Below are 12628 nucleotides of genomic sequence, written 5' to 3' on the forward strand. Positions count from 1 at the left end.
GTGAAAATCGCCAGTTGTAGAGAGAAAGGCGACATATCTTGACTGGAACCCCCGTTTGCTCGTCCTCCGTGAGAGTTTTGCCACTTACATGCGAGGTAAATGTCTGTCGCGCTTTTGTAAATCATCTGAGGAAGAAGACAACAACAACAACAACAAATGGCCAGAGAGCAATTTAAGTGTGATGTTGTGCTGAAACGGTGAAGAGGATTTGAGCTCTACACAGGCAGTTCCGCACGGTTTAAGGATAATCAGTGTGTCAGTTCGGTCTTTCTTATGTAAAGCAGCTGTCTTTGAAGGCGGATCTTTTGGCAGGTTAGTTCAGGACTGAAGCGGAGGAGCTCAGACTGCGCGAGGCAGCGAGCAACTCGACACGGAGCAACGGAAGACTAGCTGGAGGAGATATAAACCAGTTTACAAAGACGATTCATTCATAAACATTCACATAAACTTTGTGAATGCGATAAAACTACGCCGTGCTTTGTGTTGAGTGGGACGCCCCGGTTGAGTTTGGATCCTTTGCGGAGGATGAATGTGGAAAGTAGCGCGAGCCGGAGTTTAAAGCGAAGTCTCGTGAAGGAAATAAATCGTCAACATTATCTCAAAGGAGCAACAGACGAAAGGATTTTTATCTGTGGACATGCACTGCAAAGTCTTCTAATTTTAAGCTTTCTTCGGGTTGCTGGCAGATACTTTTGAACTTAACATTGTTTGAGACTTTGTTTTCAACTCGAGACCCTAATGCACTTCAATCCTTAAAGTTCACATTTTGGAGATACGAACAAGGTCAGTTACGAAAAAAACAATGAAGTTACTTATCTAAGCAAAAAGTGTTCAAAGCCTTATTTTTAAAGACTCCCATAACTTTCTTTCTGCTACATGAGGTAATATAATATAAAATGTTTTTTGGCACTGTTGGACTGGGCGCTCTCGCGCTGCTGTGTGTGGCTGGAGTTTCTTTTGCTATCAGCTCCATAGACCCCGACCGTCCCGGAGAAGGAAGGTGCCAGGAGATCGCTATCCCACTCTGCAAGGACATTGGCTACAACTTGACAGTCATGCCGAACTTAATGGGACACGAGGATCAAGGCGAGGCAGCCATCAAGCTGCATGAGTTTGCGCCGCTGATCGGGATCGGCTGCCACAGCCATCTGAAGTTTTTCTTATGCTCGCTCTATGCTCCCATGTGCACGGAGCAGGTATCCACACCCATCCCAGCGTGCAGAGTGATGTGCGAGCAAGCTCGGCAGAAGTGTTCTCCGATCATGGAGCATTTTAACTTCCGCTGGCCAGAGTCGCTGGACTGCTCCAAGCTGCCGAACAAAAATGACCCCCATAACCTATGCATGGAGGCACCTAACAATGGCACAGACGAGCCCCTGAAGGGCTCCCACACTCAGCCACCTGACTCCAGACCACCTCGTCCAGGTAACAGTCAAGATCTGCCCATTAAGGAGAGGGTCGGTAAGACGACATGCAGTAACCCTGGAAAGTTTCATTATGTGCAGAAGAGCGAGTCGTGTGCCCCTAAATGTTACCCCAATGTTGATGTATACTGGAGCCAAGGCGACAAGCGTTTCTCTATGGTGTGGATCGCCATCTGGTCCATCCTGTGCTTTATCTCTAGCGCCTTTACCGTACTCACCTTCCTCATTGACCCCCAGCGCTTCAAATACCCCGAACGTCCCATCATCTTCCTCTCTATGTCTTACTGTGTCTACTCAGTGGGCTTTCTTATAAGACTTTTTGTTGGGGTCGAAAACGTGGCCTGTGATCGCGACACTGGCGTGCAGTACATCATCCAAGAAGGCTTGGAGAGCACAGGATGCACCATAGTCTTCCTTATTCTGTACTATTTTGGGATGGCCAGTTCTTTGTGGTGGGTCATTCTTACTCTTACGTGGTTCCTGGCAGCTGGGAAAAAATGGGGCCACGAGGCCATCGAAGCCAACAGCAGCTACTTTCATCTGGCGGCATGGGCTATACCAGCCATTAAGACCATCATGATCCTGGTTATGAGGAAGGTGGCAGGAGATGAGCTCACAGGGGTGTGCTACGTTGGCAGCATGGATGTCAAAGCCTTGACCGGTTTCGTTCTTATTCCCCTCTCTTGCTACCTCATCATCGGCACTTCCTTTTTGCTCTCAGGGTTCGTGGCACTTTTTCACATCCGCAAGGTTATGAAGACAGAAGGAGAGAACACAGATAAGCTGGAGAAGCTGATGGTCAGGATCGGCGTCTTCTCGGTTCTTTACACGGTTCCTGCCACTTGTGTCATCGCTTGCTATTTTTACGAGCGACTTAACATGGATTATTGGAAGATTCTCGCAAGTGAGCAGAAGTGCGTTGAGGATGGTAAGAGCGGCGAGGAGTGCGTGATGAAGACCTCCATTCCGGCTGTGGAGATCTTCATGGTTAAAATTTTCATGTTGCTTGTGGTTGGCATCACCAGCGGCATGTGGATCTGGACCTCCAAAACGCTCCAGTCTTGGCAGAACGTTTTCAGCCGCAAACTGAAGAAAAAGACCAGGAGAAAGGCTGCGTGTGTTTTTACGGGCAGTGGTCCTTACCTCAAGCCTCATCCTGCGCTGAAAGGACATAAAACCAAGTATGAACCAGCAGGTCCTCCTGCCACATGTGTATGAGCTGGGATTCAATACACACATACAGCCAAACAAGTAAATGCTTGACTATAAAGACAGAAGCAAAGACACAGCAATTCTTATATTTATTTAATGCAGACATTTTTTTTTAAAGATGCCGCATTTTCAACAGGTTCTGTATGAATACAAGATCAAGGTCTGCTTAAGCTCTTAATGCTTGTACTATTTCGGAAAACTTTGCAGACTTTGAAAACATGTTTTCGCTCAAACAAAAATAAGGGAGCTGGCCCTATTGTCGTCATGTTGTTGGGATTCCTGTATCATGTGCAATAGTTGTTTCCCTTATAGTGACAGAGAGAAAGACACTCTCTGATACTGTAGGGCTGTGATTAAAGACAATGAAAGGACTCAACAAACAATGGGTGTGAATGGCTCGGGAAAAAACGGCTCCTCTGTGGCGCAGTCGTGTGGCTTTTCTATGGAAATGAAGGCCGTGTCATACACAAGTGCATTGACATTGGAGCGCAGCTGCTCAATAAGGCCTCAGCAGAGAATGAACTGCCCATTGTCAGGCTTTTTCATGGAACAAAGTAAATCTTTAAGCACTAAATATTGCGGACACAAAGAAATATCTTGTTGTTTGAGTTGTTTTGTACTGTGAGTTCATGCCCCTGGTTTGTTTTGCTATTCTCTTTTTATGTCTAACAGACATTTGTGTATATTTCTAAAGGTTCATATTTTATAAGAATAAATAAAAACATTTTAGTTTTAAACATTTGAAACAGAAGTCATGAATCGCAACGCCATTTTCTTATTTGTGTGGAATGTAAATATGCCTCAAATGTTTTTCTCTCACAAGGCATGAGTGCCTCTAATCAGATTTTAAAGGCAATTCCATTGGGAATTACTAGACTCAGATTACATTAATATGCTTCATCAGTCATGTCTTTCAAAATGTCGATAGGCTTAGAAGTTTGTATGATCAGTCCACTGATTTAAAGTTTTAAAGATAGTAACCTTCAAGACCTAACCTTAAGCATCATCTTCATATCATACTATCTGACAGTTCATGAGATACAGCTTTTGACGTTGTTAAATCCCACAGCGGCCATTTTATTGGCTTTTTTGCAGACACTTTTATCCAACACGACTTACAGTGCTTTCGAAGTATAATTTTTTTCATGTTTGTGGAGAAACAAACTCATGACCTTTATGCATCTAAAACAATGCTCCAGGGTCAACTATTGAAAAAATTACAAAATAGGTCCATAATATAAAAAGTCTACATCAAAGGATATGAATATAGTCAGATTTGAGTAGCTTTTTAGCTCTCTTCTTTTTAAAATTACTTTTTAAATGTATGCATCTTATTAAAATTAATCTATTCACTTCCATTTTCATTGATACGCAATACTGAATAAGAAGCTTTAAAGTTTGTTTTGGTCTGTTAAGGTTTCAAGGGATTTTTTTCACATTATTTCTGTTTTATTTATAACATCAAATCAGGTCATTTTTGAAGTGTAGCCTTTGATTTAGGTTGTCTTTAATTCGCTGCCATAGAGTAGCATTTTAAATGTGTTACAATCACATATAAATATCTTCTCTACGCTCATGTCTTATTAAATTACATGCTAGCTTCTTACACCACAGAATGGAGAATTGAGAAGTCTTAACACCAAATAAAATGGCGTTAAAGAACGAATAGTTAAGGAAATATTAAACACTTACTTAATATTTGCAAAAACAGTCATGTTTATTTTGAAAATTAATCATTTTGGGGCGTTTTCAATGACAGGGTTTATCCTAGTCCCAGACTAAAATGCCTTCATTTAAAAATACTGACTTAACATATGTCAGCACCATTGTTTTGTCTCAAGATGCATACCAGTAATGCTTTTTGTAAAAACTACTTAAATATCCTAATATAACCAAGGCCTAGTCCTAGATTAATCTAAACCCTGTCCGGGAACCTCCCCCTATAGTGGGCCATTCATTAAAATAATTGAAGGGTTTGTTAAAAGTAATTGTTGAATTGTAAACTGTGGAGTCTTACACATATGTAGGTATACATGCAACATAAGATTAACTCTGGATTTTAAAGGAATTAAAAAGTATCAAACTACAGCTTTTAAACGCCAAAGAGCAAAACATTATTAAGATGATTTAACATGTTACCATTCGCTTTTTAAACAGCAGGAATATCCTTAAACATAGTCTAATCATCACTGTATTAATATTTTAATGAACTAAGCACAAGAATGTTTGCCTAGAGAAGGCAGAAGTATGTTTGAAATTGCATACTTCAGTAATCTGATCACATCTGTCATTAGCCTGAATCCACAGAGGACGTTTAGACAGGTGAGTCTGACCTTAAGGCTCTGCTCATTAGCTAAACATTTAAACACGCAAGGCAATAAAAAAGAAAGTACATCTGTTTTCCTTACATGCCCAGTCACGTTTTCAGAGTTTCTCTTTTAATGATTGTGTTTCTGATTCAATTGCGTGTGATTTTTATACGTGGGAGAAGAAACATCATTAAGGAATCAAACATTTATGCTTACTTACATAAATGAGCAACTGTGCATTTAAAGGAAGCAGTTTGTTCTACCCAGCAGGAAACTCACAAGTACACACATTTTTTATCAGGTGTCTTTTGATGTACAGCAATATCTTAATATTTAATATACTTGTTTTTTGTTTGAAATGGTATTTTAGATTCATCTTCATACTGACTTGTTTCTTAAAGGAAACACACACATTAAAACCATCAAATTTAAAAAAGTGACCATGTCTGTAAAATCCCTGTATAATCCAAGGAAAAGTATTCCTAAAAGTCTCATAAGTAAAGGGCTCGTTATAGTTGTGCGTAGGTCCTACGGCGTAGCCGCGATGGCGTAGGTTCCGCGTCGGTTTTCATTTATACTTTTGCGTCGTCCGCTGGTAGGCAGTATCCACGTGTGTAACCACAGTAGCAGCGCGACCGTCAGAGAAGAAGAAGCTTGGAAAGTTAACCCACAAACGAAGAAGAAATAGCAACTTGTTGTGTATAATTTGAGAAGACCAGCAATGATGGAAGTAAATAAACAGTGACTTTTGTTGCAGTTTGAGTTAAATCACCCCTTAACTTGGCTCATCTTTGTTTTCACCGTCACAAAAGGAAATACCTGTGACGCAGTTTTTTTTTACCTGACGGGAGGGGTTCTTGTGGACCAATCACAGCGCTTGCGGTATGCGTAGAACTGACGCGCTGTTAAATTTTTTGTGAGGTGCGTGTCAGGCTACGCAGAGCTACGCACAGGCTACGGATAGCTACGGCGTAGAACCTACGCACAACTATAAATCGCCCTTATGGAATAACTGATGACGGGCTGTTATATTATAAGAAAATAATGCATTAGGACCAAATTTATACCACCATTTTATAAGACTTGAGGTTGGTGTTCACATTCTAGATCACAAATGTATGTAAATCGGCACATTTGTTTGTCATAGCTTCTTTAAAGATGAAATGAAACATCTGTCCACACATTAACAGCAACGACGAATCTGCAAAATATTTATTAAATGCAGAGTCAGCTGAGTTGTGTTCGACTCTCTCTAAGCCCTAGTAAAACATACAGTGAGTATGCGCTGTAATTTCGCTGAAGAACAAACATTTCGGTGGCCGTTATTTATAACACTCGGTGATTATAAGATTAGGGTTTGTTTTGAAGATTTCTCTGCTCACTTTACGTGTCAAGTGCAGTGTGTGTGTGAGAAAGAGATCTGAAACAGGTCTGATCTGATGAAGGCCTGACTGAAGTGTGTGTTCTGTACTTTGCCCAGGGGCTTTTCAAGTCTCTGCAATGTCCTTGTAGTGTTTCAAAATTCAGGCACATGAATCAAAGAGGCCTCATTTGACACACACATACACACACCTCTCTCTCCTCTCTCTCTCTCTCAAACACACACACACACATACATTGTGTACACACAAGTCTGTTTAAGGGCCACCTGGACTCTGGGCCCTGAGGTGTGTGAGTCGAACTGTAAATATCAATGACAGTTACCATTCCACCACCTTCTGAAGACAATCTCACGTTTTCCTTTTTTTCTTCCCTGCAGTGCTTTCTCTGTAGTTGAGAATTAAAGGCCGGTTTACCAAGTGAAGATAAAGTGTGTTTTTGAAGCTCAAGTGTAAAGGACAGTGGCCATGTCTTTCTTTAATGTCATATCCGGAGCTTTGCGGCATTGAAAAGTCTGTTTTCTCACTTGTGCTTGTGCACATGGCTGGTTAACATTCAGTACATAGTTTACCTTTTAATTAAGAAAATAATCCACACATATTCACCATATCCTTACATTTAATATTGTTTATATGTTTTTGTAAGTAAGCTCAATCATTCAATCAGAATCAAACGAGCAGATTCTGTTCATGAATCATCAGTTATTTATTGGTGGGTTTGGCCAAATGATTCGGTGCACCCTGAGTGAATCACAAGTACTGGCAATGTTAAAAGGGCTATAAAGAAATTCCATTTATTAATCAACTTTTATTGCCAATCTGTTAACAGCTTTAAACATAAAAAAATTTCCTGACTTTGTTATGTCAAGGACTCAGGAAAATCCAGAGGATGTGAAGTTGGCGTGCACTTCCCAGAGCCTTGCCTTAATTTTAATTAACCTCATTTGTGAACATGATGTCAGTGAATCACGTTCAGTCATGTTCAGTGCTTTGGCCTACAGTATAGGCTCACTCGTGTTACTATGTGTTTGGGGGCAACACAAGGGTCAGGTATTCCTTCAAAGAACAACCTGTTATTATGTAACCCTGCACCAACTGTTTTTTCTCAGGAAATACATTACAATAAGGAACCTAGACCTGTACGTGGTGTCGGTCTGAATTGCGCGCGAAGCATGCTAAAGCGCTAACATAAATCTGTAGGTTGAGTGACTGCAGGTCAGGTTAGCTCTCTTTGATCAGATCTTTTTTGAAGACGGCTGTAGACTCATCACGACAGGCCCTTCAGCACCTGTTTTCCAGTCAGGACCTGTTCTAGAGGAGCATTGCTCTGATTGTCTCACACATAAATACGCCGGAACACACACTCATAATGACTCTGTTTCTTGAAGTAAGTTGTCAGCATCTTACATTGCCTTTCAATAACTTGTAAACTTAAAACCCTTTCATGGGGTTCTCACTTGTCTCAAGTCTTTATACGCATTGCCTTTGAAAACAGTCTCTGTATAATGGTTTAAAATAACAGTGCATGAAAGAGATTATAGAGAGGGAGTTGCTAAAGAAGCTGTATAAAACCTTCCTGTTCCACCCAAAAGGCAGATAGCTCCATCTGAAGATCCAAGCTGTCCATTTAAAAGACTTAGTTGCTTCTTTAATCAAAAGTGACTTACAGTGCACTTAAGTTCCTATAGTTTTAAATAAAGCCCTTTTCACACAGATAATACGGAAAATACATGAGAAATGCGTCCGGGATCTTTAAATTTTTGTTTTATTCACACTGCCAATGATTTGCCAGAATTTGTGTGTGCGTTCACACAGATACCGTAAATTTCCTGGAAAGACATGTGACGTGAAGTCCTGCTGGTAGTTTTTTTTCTCCACAGCGTCTAAAGTAAGCTTATTATCCATTATATCTCTCTCCAGAAACCACTCGTGTGCAATTTTATTTATGATAAGATTTTAAAGGAGCGCTTGACACGCCATTCTAGTATGTTGGTGAATGATCTCAGCTTCAGAGTGGATATTTGACGAGCTCCCTTCAGTCCAGTTTGCAGAAATTTCTCATTGTGAATGTAAGTGTGCATTAAAAAAAAAACGTTTTGAAGAGCTGAACGATATATCTTGTTGTGATGACGCATGTGCAATTTTGTTTATTATAAACTCACATACTGTAAGCATGTGACGTGCTATTCTTATATACTGATTAATGATCTTAGCTCCCTAATATCTGCTTCAGTTCATATTTCAGAAATTTCTCTTCGTGAATGTTAATCTGCATGTAAACCCCTCGTTTTAAAGAGCTGAACCATCACTTTATGTTGCCATGACACGCACGTCCTCACTACGACACGCCCCTTGCAGCATTGTTTCTCCGTCTCATTCACACTGAGGGCTTTCCGGGTATTTTACGGCAATGTTAGAGCAATCCCAGAACATTTACGGGAAGTGTTTGCGTTCACACAGAAGCTTGTCTGCCAATTTTACAGGTGTTTTCTTGGACCAAAGTGCTGTGTGAATGAGGTTTAATTCATGCATTTCCTGGGAATCAAACCCTTCACCATAATGTTGCAAGCACCACTATAGGAACACAATGTAGATATCTATAAAACATTTCAGATTATTTTGTTGTTTGATCATTGTGATTTTAAATTTTTTACTTCCTTTTTGTTATTTAGTTTTTGTGCATGTACCAGTGACACTTTATGATAAGGTTAACATTGTAAACATTATTAATGCATTAGCTAGCATGAACTAACAATGAGCAATATAGTATTTATAATTTATTAATCTTTGTTAAGTAACTGAAAATGTATAGGCGGCTGGTTGATAACGCAGAAATAATCCTGACAGTGTGATCAGAATTTCGCAAAAACAATGGCTTATTATCCTGCTTATTACACAGCCATTTACCTCATAAGTAAAGTAAGAAACTTTAAATGTTGATTCTTAATATTTTATGCGCTCATTTCTAACGGATGCAGACCTTCTGCGAGGAAAACCCGTTTACTTTCGGTTTTTAGATAAGACAAGACGTTCAAATGTCACAAATACATTATTTGATTTAATAATTTGTAAATATAAATTCATTTATGTTATTAAAATACATATTTATATTTAATTTTTGTGTAATATTAAACTGTACCCATCAAAATGATCTGCAGCATCCGGGTTACCGGTGTGTTATTAGTTTTGTGTGTTTACTATATGGGAAAAAAACTTGCACATGTTGGTACTGGCCAATCAGAATCAAGCATTCCAACAAGCTATGTAAAAAATGTTAGTAAACATAAATTGGTCATGTTAGTTCATTGTGGATTAACTCATGTTAAATTACAACTTTTTAAAATGGAAAAATCAAAATAAATGCTTAAATTAACATGACCTGAGATTAATAAATGCAGTAGAAGGATTCTTCATTGCTTGTTCATATTAGCTAATGTATTAAGTATTGTTAACCAATACAACACTATTGTAAAGTGTTTCCCATAACTTATAACAATAGAACAATGTAGTATATCAAAATATACTATCATGCCTGGATATACTGTAACATGTATCGATGAATTGTCAAGTAAAATACAGAAACAGGAAAGTAACTAAAGTGATGTGTGAACTACTAGTTCGACTGCCTTCACAGACATGTGATTAAACCAGTACCACTGCATTACTTCTAGTAACACATTTTTGAAAATCTAGGGTCATGGCCCCATGTGTACTGTATATAAGCCTACTGTATACAGTATATATTGCTATAGAATATGTATATACAATACGCAGATTTACTTTTATAAATTTATTTTTAATAAACCAGGGCCATTAATGTACACTCAATGTAATGAACCCGACTGGTTTATTTAAATATGTAGAAATGTACATGAGTGCCCTAAAACAGTGGTTTTCAAACTGGGCCCCAGTTTTATGATATTTTATAAAATACATTCATTTATCATGAATTCTGTGTAATTAAACCTAAAACATAATAAGCCAACTAACCAACAGCACTACTAGGTATAATTTTATATGTTTTGTTTAATTCAAATATTACATTTTAAAACTGTTTTTGTCATAAATTTTCTTTCGAGGGGCCGCAAAAACATGCACCACAAGGGGGGCCGCACGCTGAAAAAGTTTGAGAACCACTGCCCTAAAACATCTGGAACTGGCACTTATGTACTGTACATAAAGCAGGATTTAATGCTGTTGTTTGCATTAAGATTAAATACTGATCAAAGCTGTATAAAACAGCAGAGATAAGATGTGTATAATGCACAGATGAATGTGAATACATAATAGTGTTTTGTTGCAAAACCATATACATGAAACATGAAAAGAGTGGCGTGTAGATGCACACACACGTGTGAACATTGTGTAATTATCAGGGAAGGTGAGGTGAAATGGGCCTCAATCGTTCATGGTTTTGTGTAAGAACCTTTTGGAGAAAAGTGGTCCTTTGCAATTATCAGTTAAGAGTCATTACAGAAGAATCTGGAACAATGACAACACACCCGTCTGCCCTGCAGCGGGGGCACATTTCATATAATCTTTCTCACCGTTTCAGATGCACAACAAATACATACATAACTCATACGCGGCCATCAAACAGCTCAGAGCGAGACATAACCTTTACATAGAAAATGAGCGATAAGATCTTTATTACAAAATAAACAATAGGCATGTTTGTCTATACATGTGTACGCCTGGGTGTTTGATGTGCGTCTGTGTTATGATAGTGAGAGTGGGAGTGAAAGAGTTCAGGGTGTATGTGTGTTTGATGTGCGATAGAGGTGGAGAACTTACTGGAAAGTAAACAAGAGAAGCAACACCCTTGTAAACACTCACATCGCACTATAAGCCAGGCCAGGTCAACCTAAAACAAGCACTTGATATTCACCTGGTATTCTGTAGAGTTACAGCGTTAAGGTGCAATGTGTAACTGTTAGGATCTCTTGACAGAAATGCAATATAATATACATTACTTTATTATCCGTTGTGAATAAAGACCTGTATTGTTTTATAACCTTAGAATGAGCCATACCACTACGTTTTCTCAGACGATGACATGTTTGTCCTGTGGCGACTACCATATGCGTTTTGAAATTGAGGGTTGCAATTCATAATCTCATCACTAGATGCCGCTAAAATTTACACACACCACCTTTTAAAGACATATTGGCCTCGTACAAACATTCAGGAGTGACAACTGCATTTAAATGCGGGAGTGAATCGCCTAAATGTTTGTTTCATGTCTGTATGGAACAAGACTCACTAAAAATGTGATGATTGACACAGAGATAACCATAGCAACATTCTGCCGTCTCGCCTGCTTATCACTAACAGCTTTGACCAAAATAATTGAACAGCTTTATGTTTTGCAATAAACCTCCGTCTTGGCATTGTGTATTGTACGCATTGTGAGGCTGCTACACTTGCAGTGTTGCCAGGTCCTCACATACCGTTTTGGTGCTTATGGCTTTTGGCTCATGAAGCGATCAAGATTTGGAGTTATTAAAGTGTGAAGGTGTCGGTCCCAATATTTTGATCTTTGGGGTAAAGGATTTGAATTTATTTTCGTTTATTATTGGATTTTTCTTGTTCACTTTCGCCCCATTTAATTTTTTTTTTTTTTTAAGACCTGTCATGTCCATGATATATACGTTTAAACACTTTATTAACTACTAGTTGTTCAGTTCGGTTGTGTACACACTATGCAGAGTTTCTGTAAATTCTAGATATCCTGCCTTTCTCTAACACATTGATTTTGTACAAAACTCATCGATCTGAAAAGTGTTATGTCCCTGATTGGCAAGCTTATCTGTACGTTGTGATTGGCCTGAATACCTCTGACGTCAGGCGGAAATGTAACGCTCCTTACCATGTTTGAAAGATTCATTCACAATTCAATGCTAACAGGAGTTAACTTACAGACTGTGAGTCCAAGCGGGAGTAATTATGATAATGTCGGTCTTGTCTACGTCAACAGGCCCAGGAAGTAAACCTGTTTGTTGTAGTCCAAGAAAAGAGATTTACGTTAGAAACGATAACTTGCATCATCGTTTACCTTGGGGTATGTACCTTTTTGCATATTGTTAATATACTAATATACACTTACACACCAAAGGAAATAGTTGCTCCTTAAATGCATCTACCATTTATATTTGATAAACATGTTTTGCCAACATGTTTATGTTAACGCCAAGTTTAGTGGCAGTTATAGTGAGTATGTGAAAACTCAAAAAAGGTGTTCAATAATAGTATAGCTTCTAAGATCTCTGTGTATGCTTCAGATGGCAGCGGGATGTCTTCCATG

General features: G+C 38.9%; 1 protein-coding gene across 1 annotated transcript; it reads left to right on the forward strand.

Moving 5' to 3' along the window:
- The first annotated feature begins 209 nt into the window (after positions 1 to 209).
- fzd10 (frizzled class receptor 10) lies at positions 210 to 3391 on the forward strand. The gene has a single exon (XM_065247324.2). It carries the CDS (start codon positions 897 to 899, stop codon positions 2640 to 2642), a length of 1746 nt encoding a protein of 581 aa, XP_065103396.1. The 5' UTR covers positions 210 to 896; the 3' UTR covers positions 2643 to 3391.
- Positions 3392 to 12628: the final 9237 nt, after the last annotated feature.

This window comes from Paramisgurnus dabryanus, chromosome 11 (assembly GCF_030506205.2).
Source record: "Paramisgurnus dabryanus chromosome 11, PD_genome_1.1, whole genome shotgun sequence".
In the NCBI taxonomy this organism is placed as follows: Eukaryota; Metazoa; Chordata; class Actinopteri; order Cypriniformes; family Cobitidae; genus Paramisgurnus; species Paramisgurnus dabryanus.

Excerpts from the sequence above, each read along its gene's own strand:
- fzd10 (XM_065247324.2), top strand. The coding sequence starts at position 897 with ATGTTTTTTGGCACTGTTGGACTGGGCGCTCTCGCGCTGCTGTGTGTG.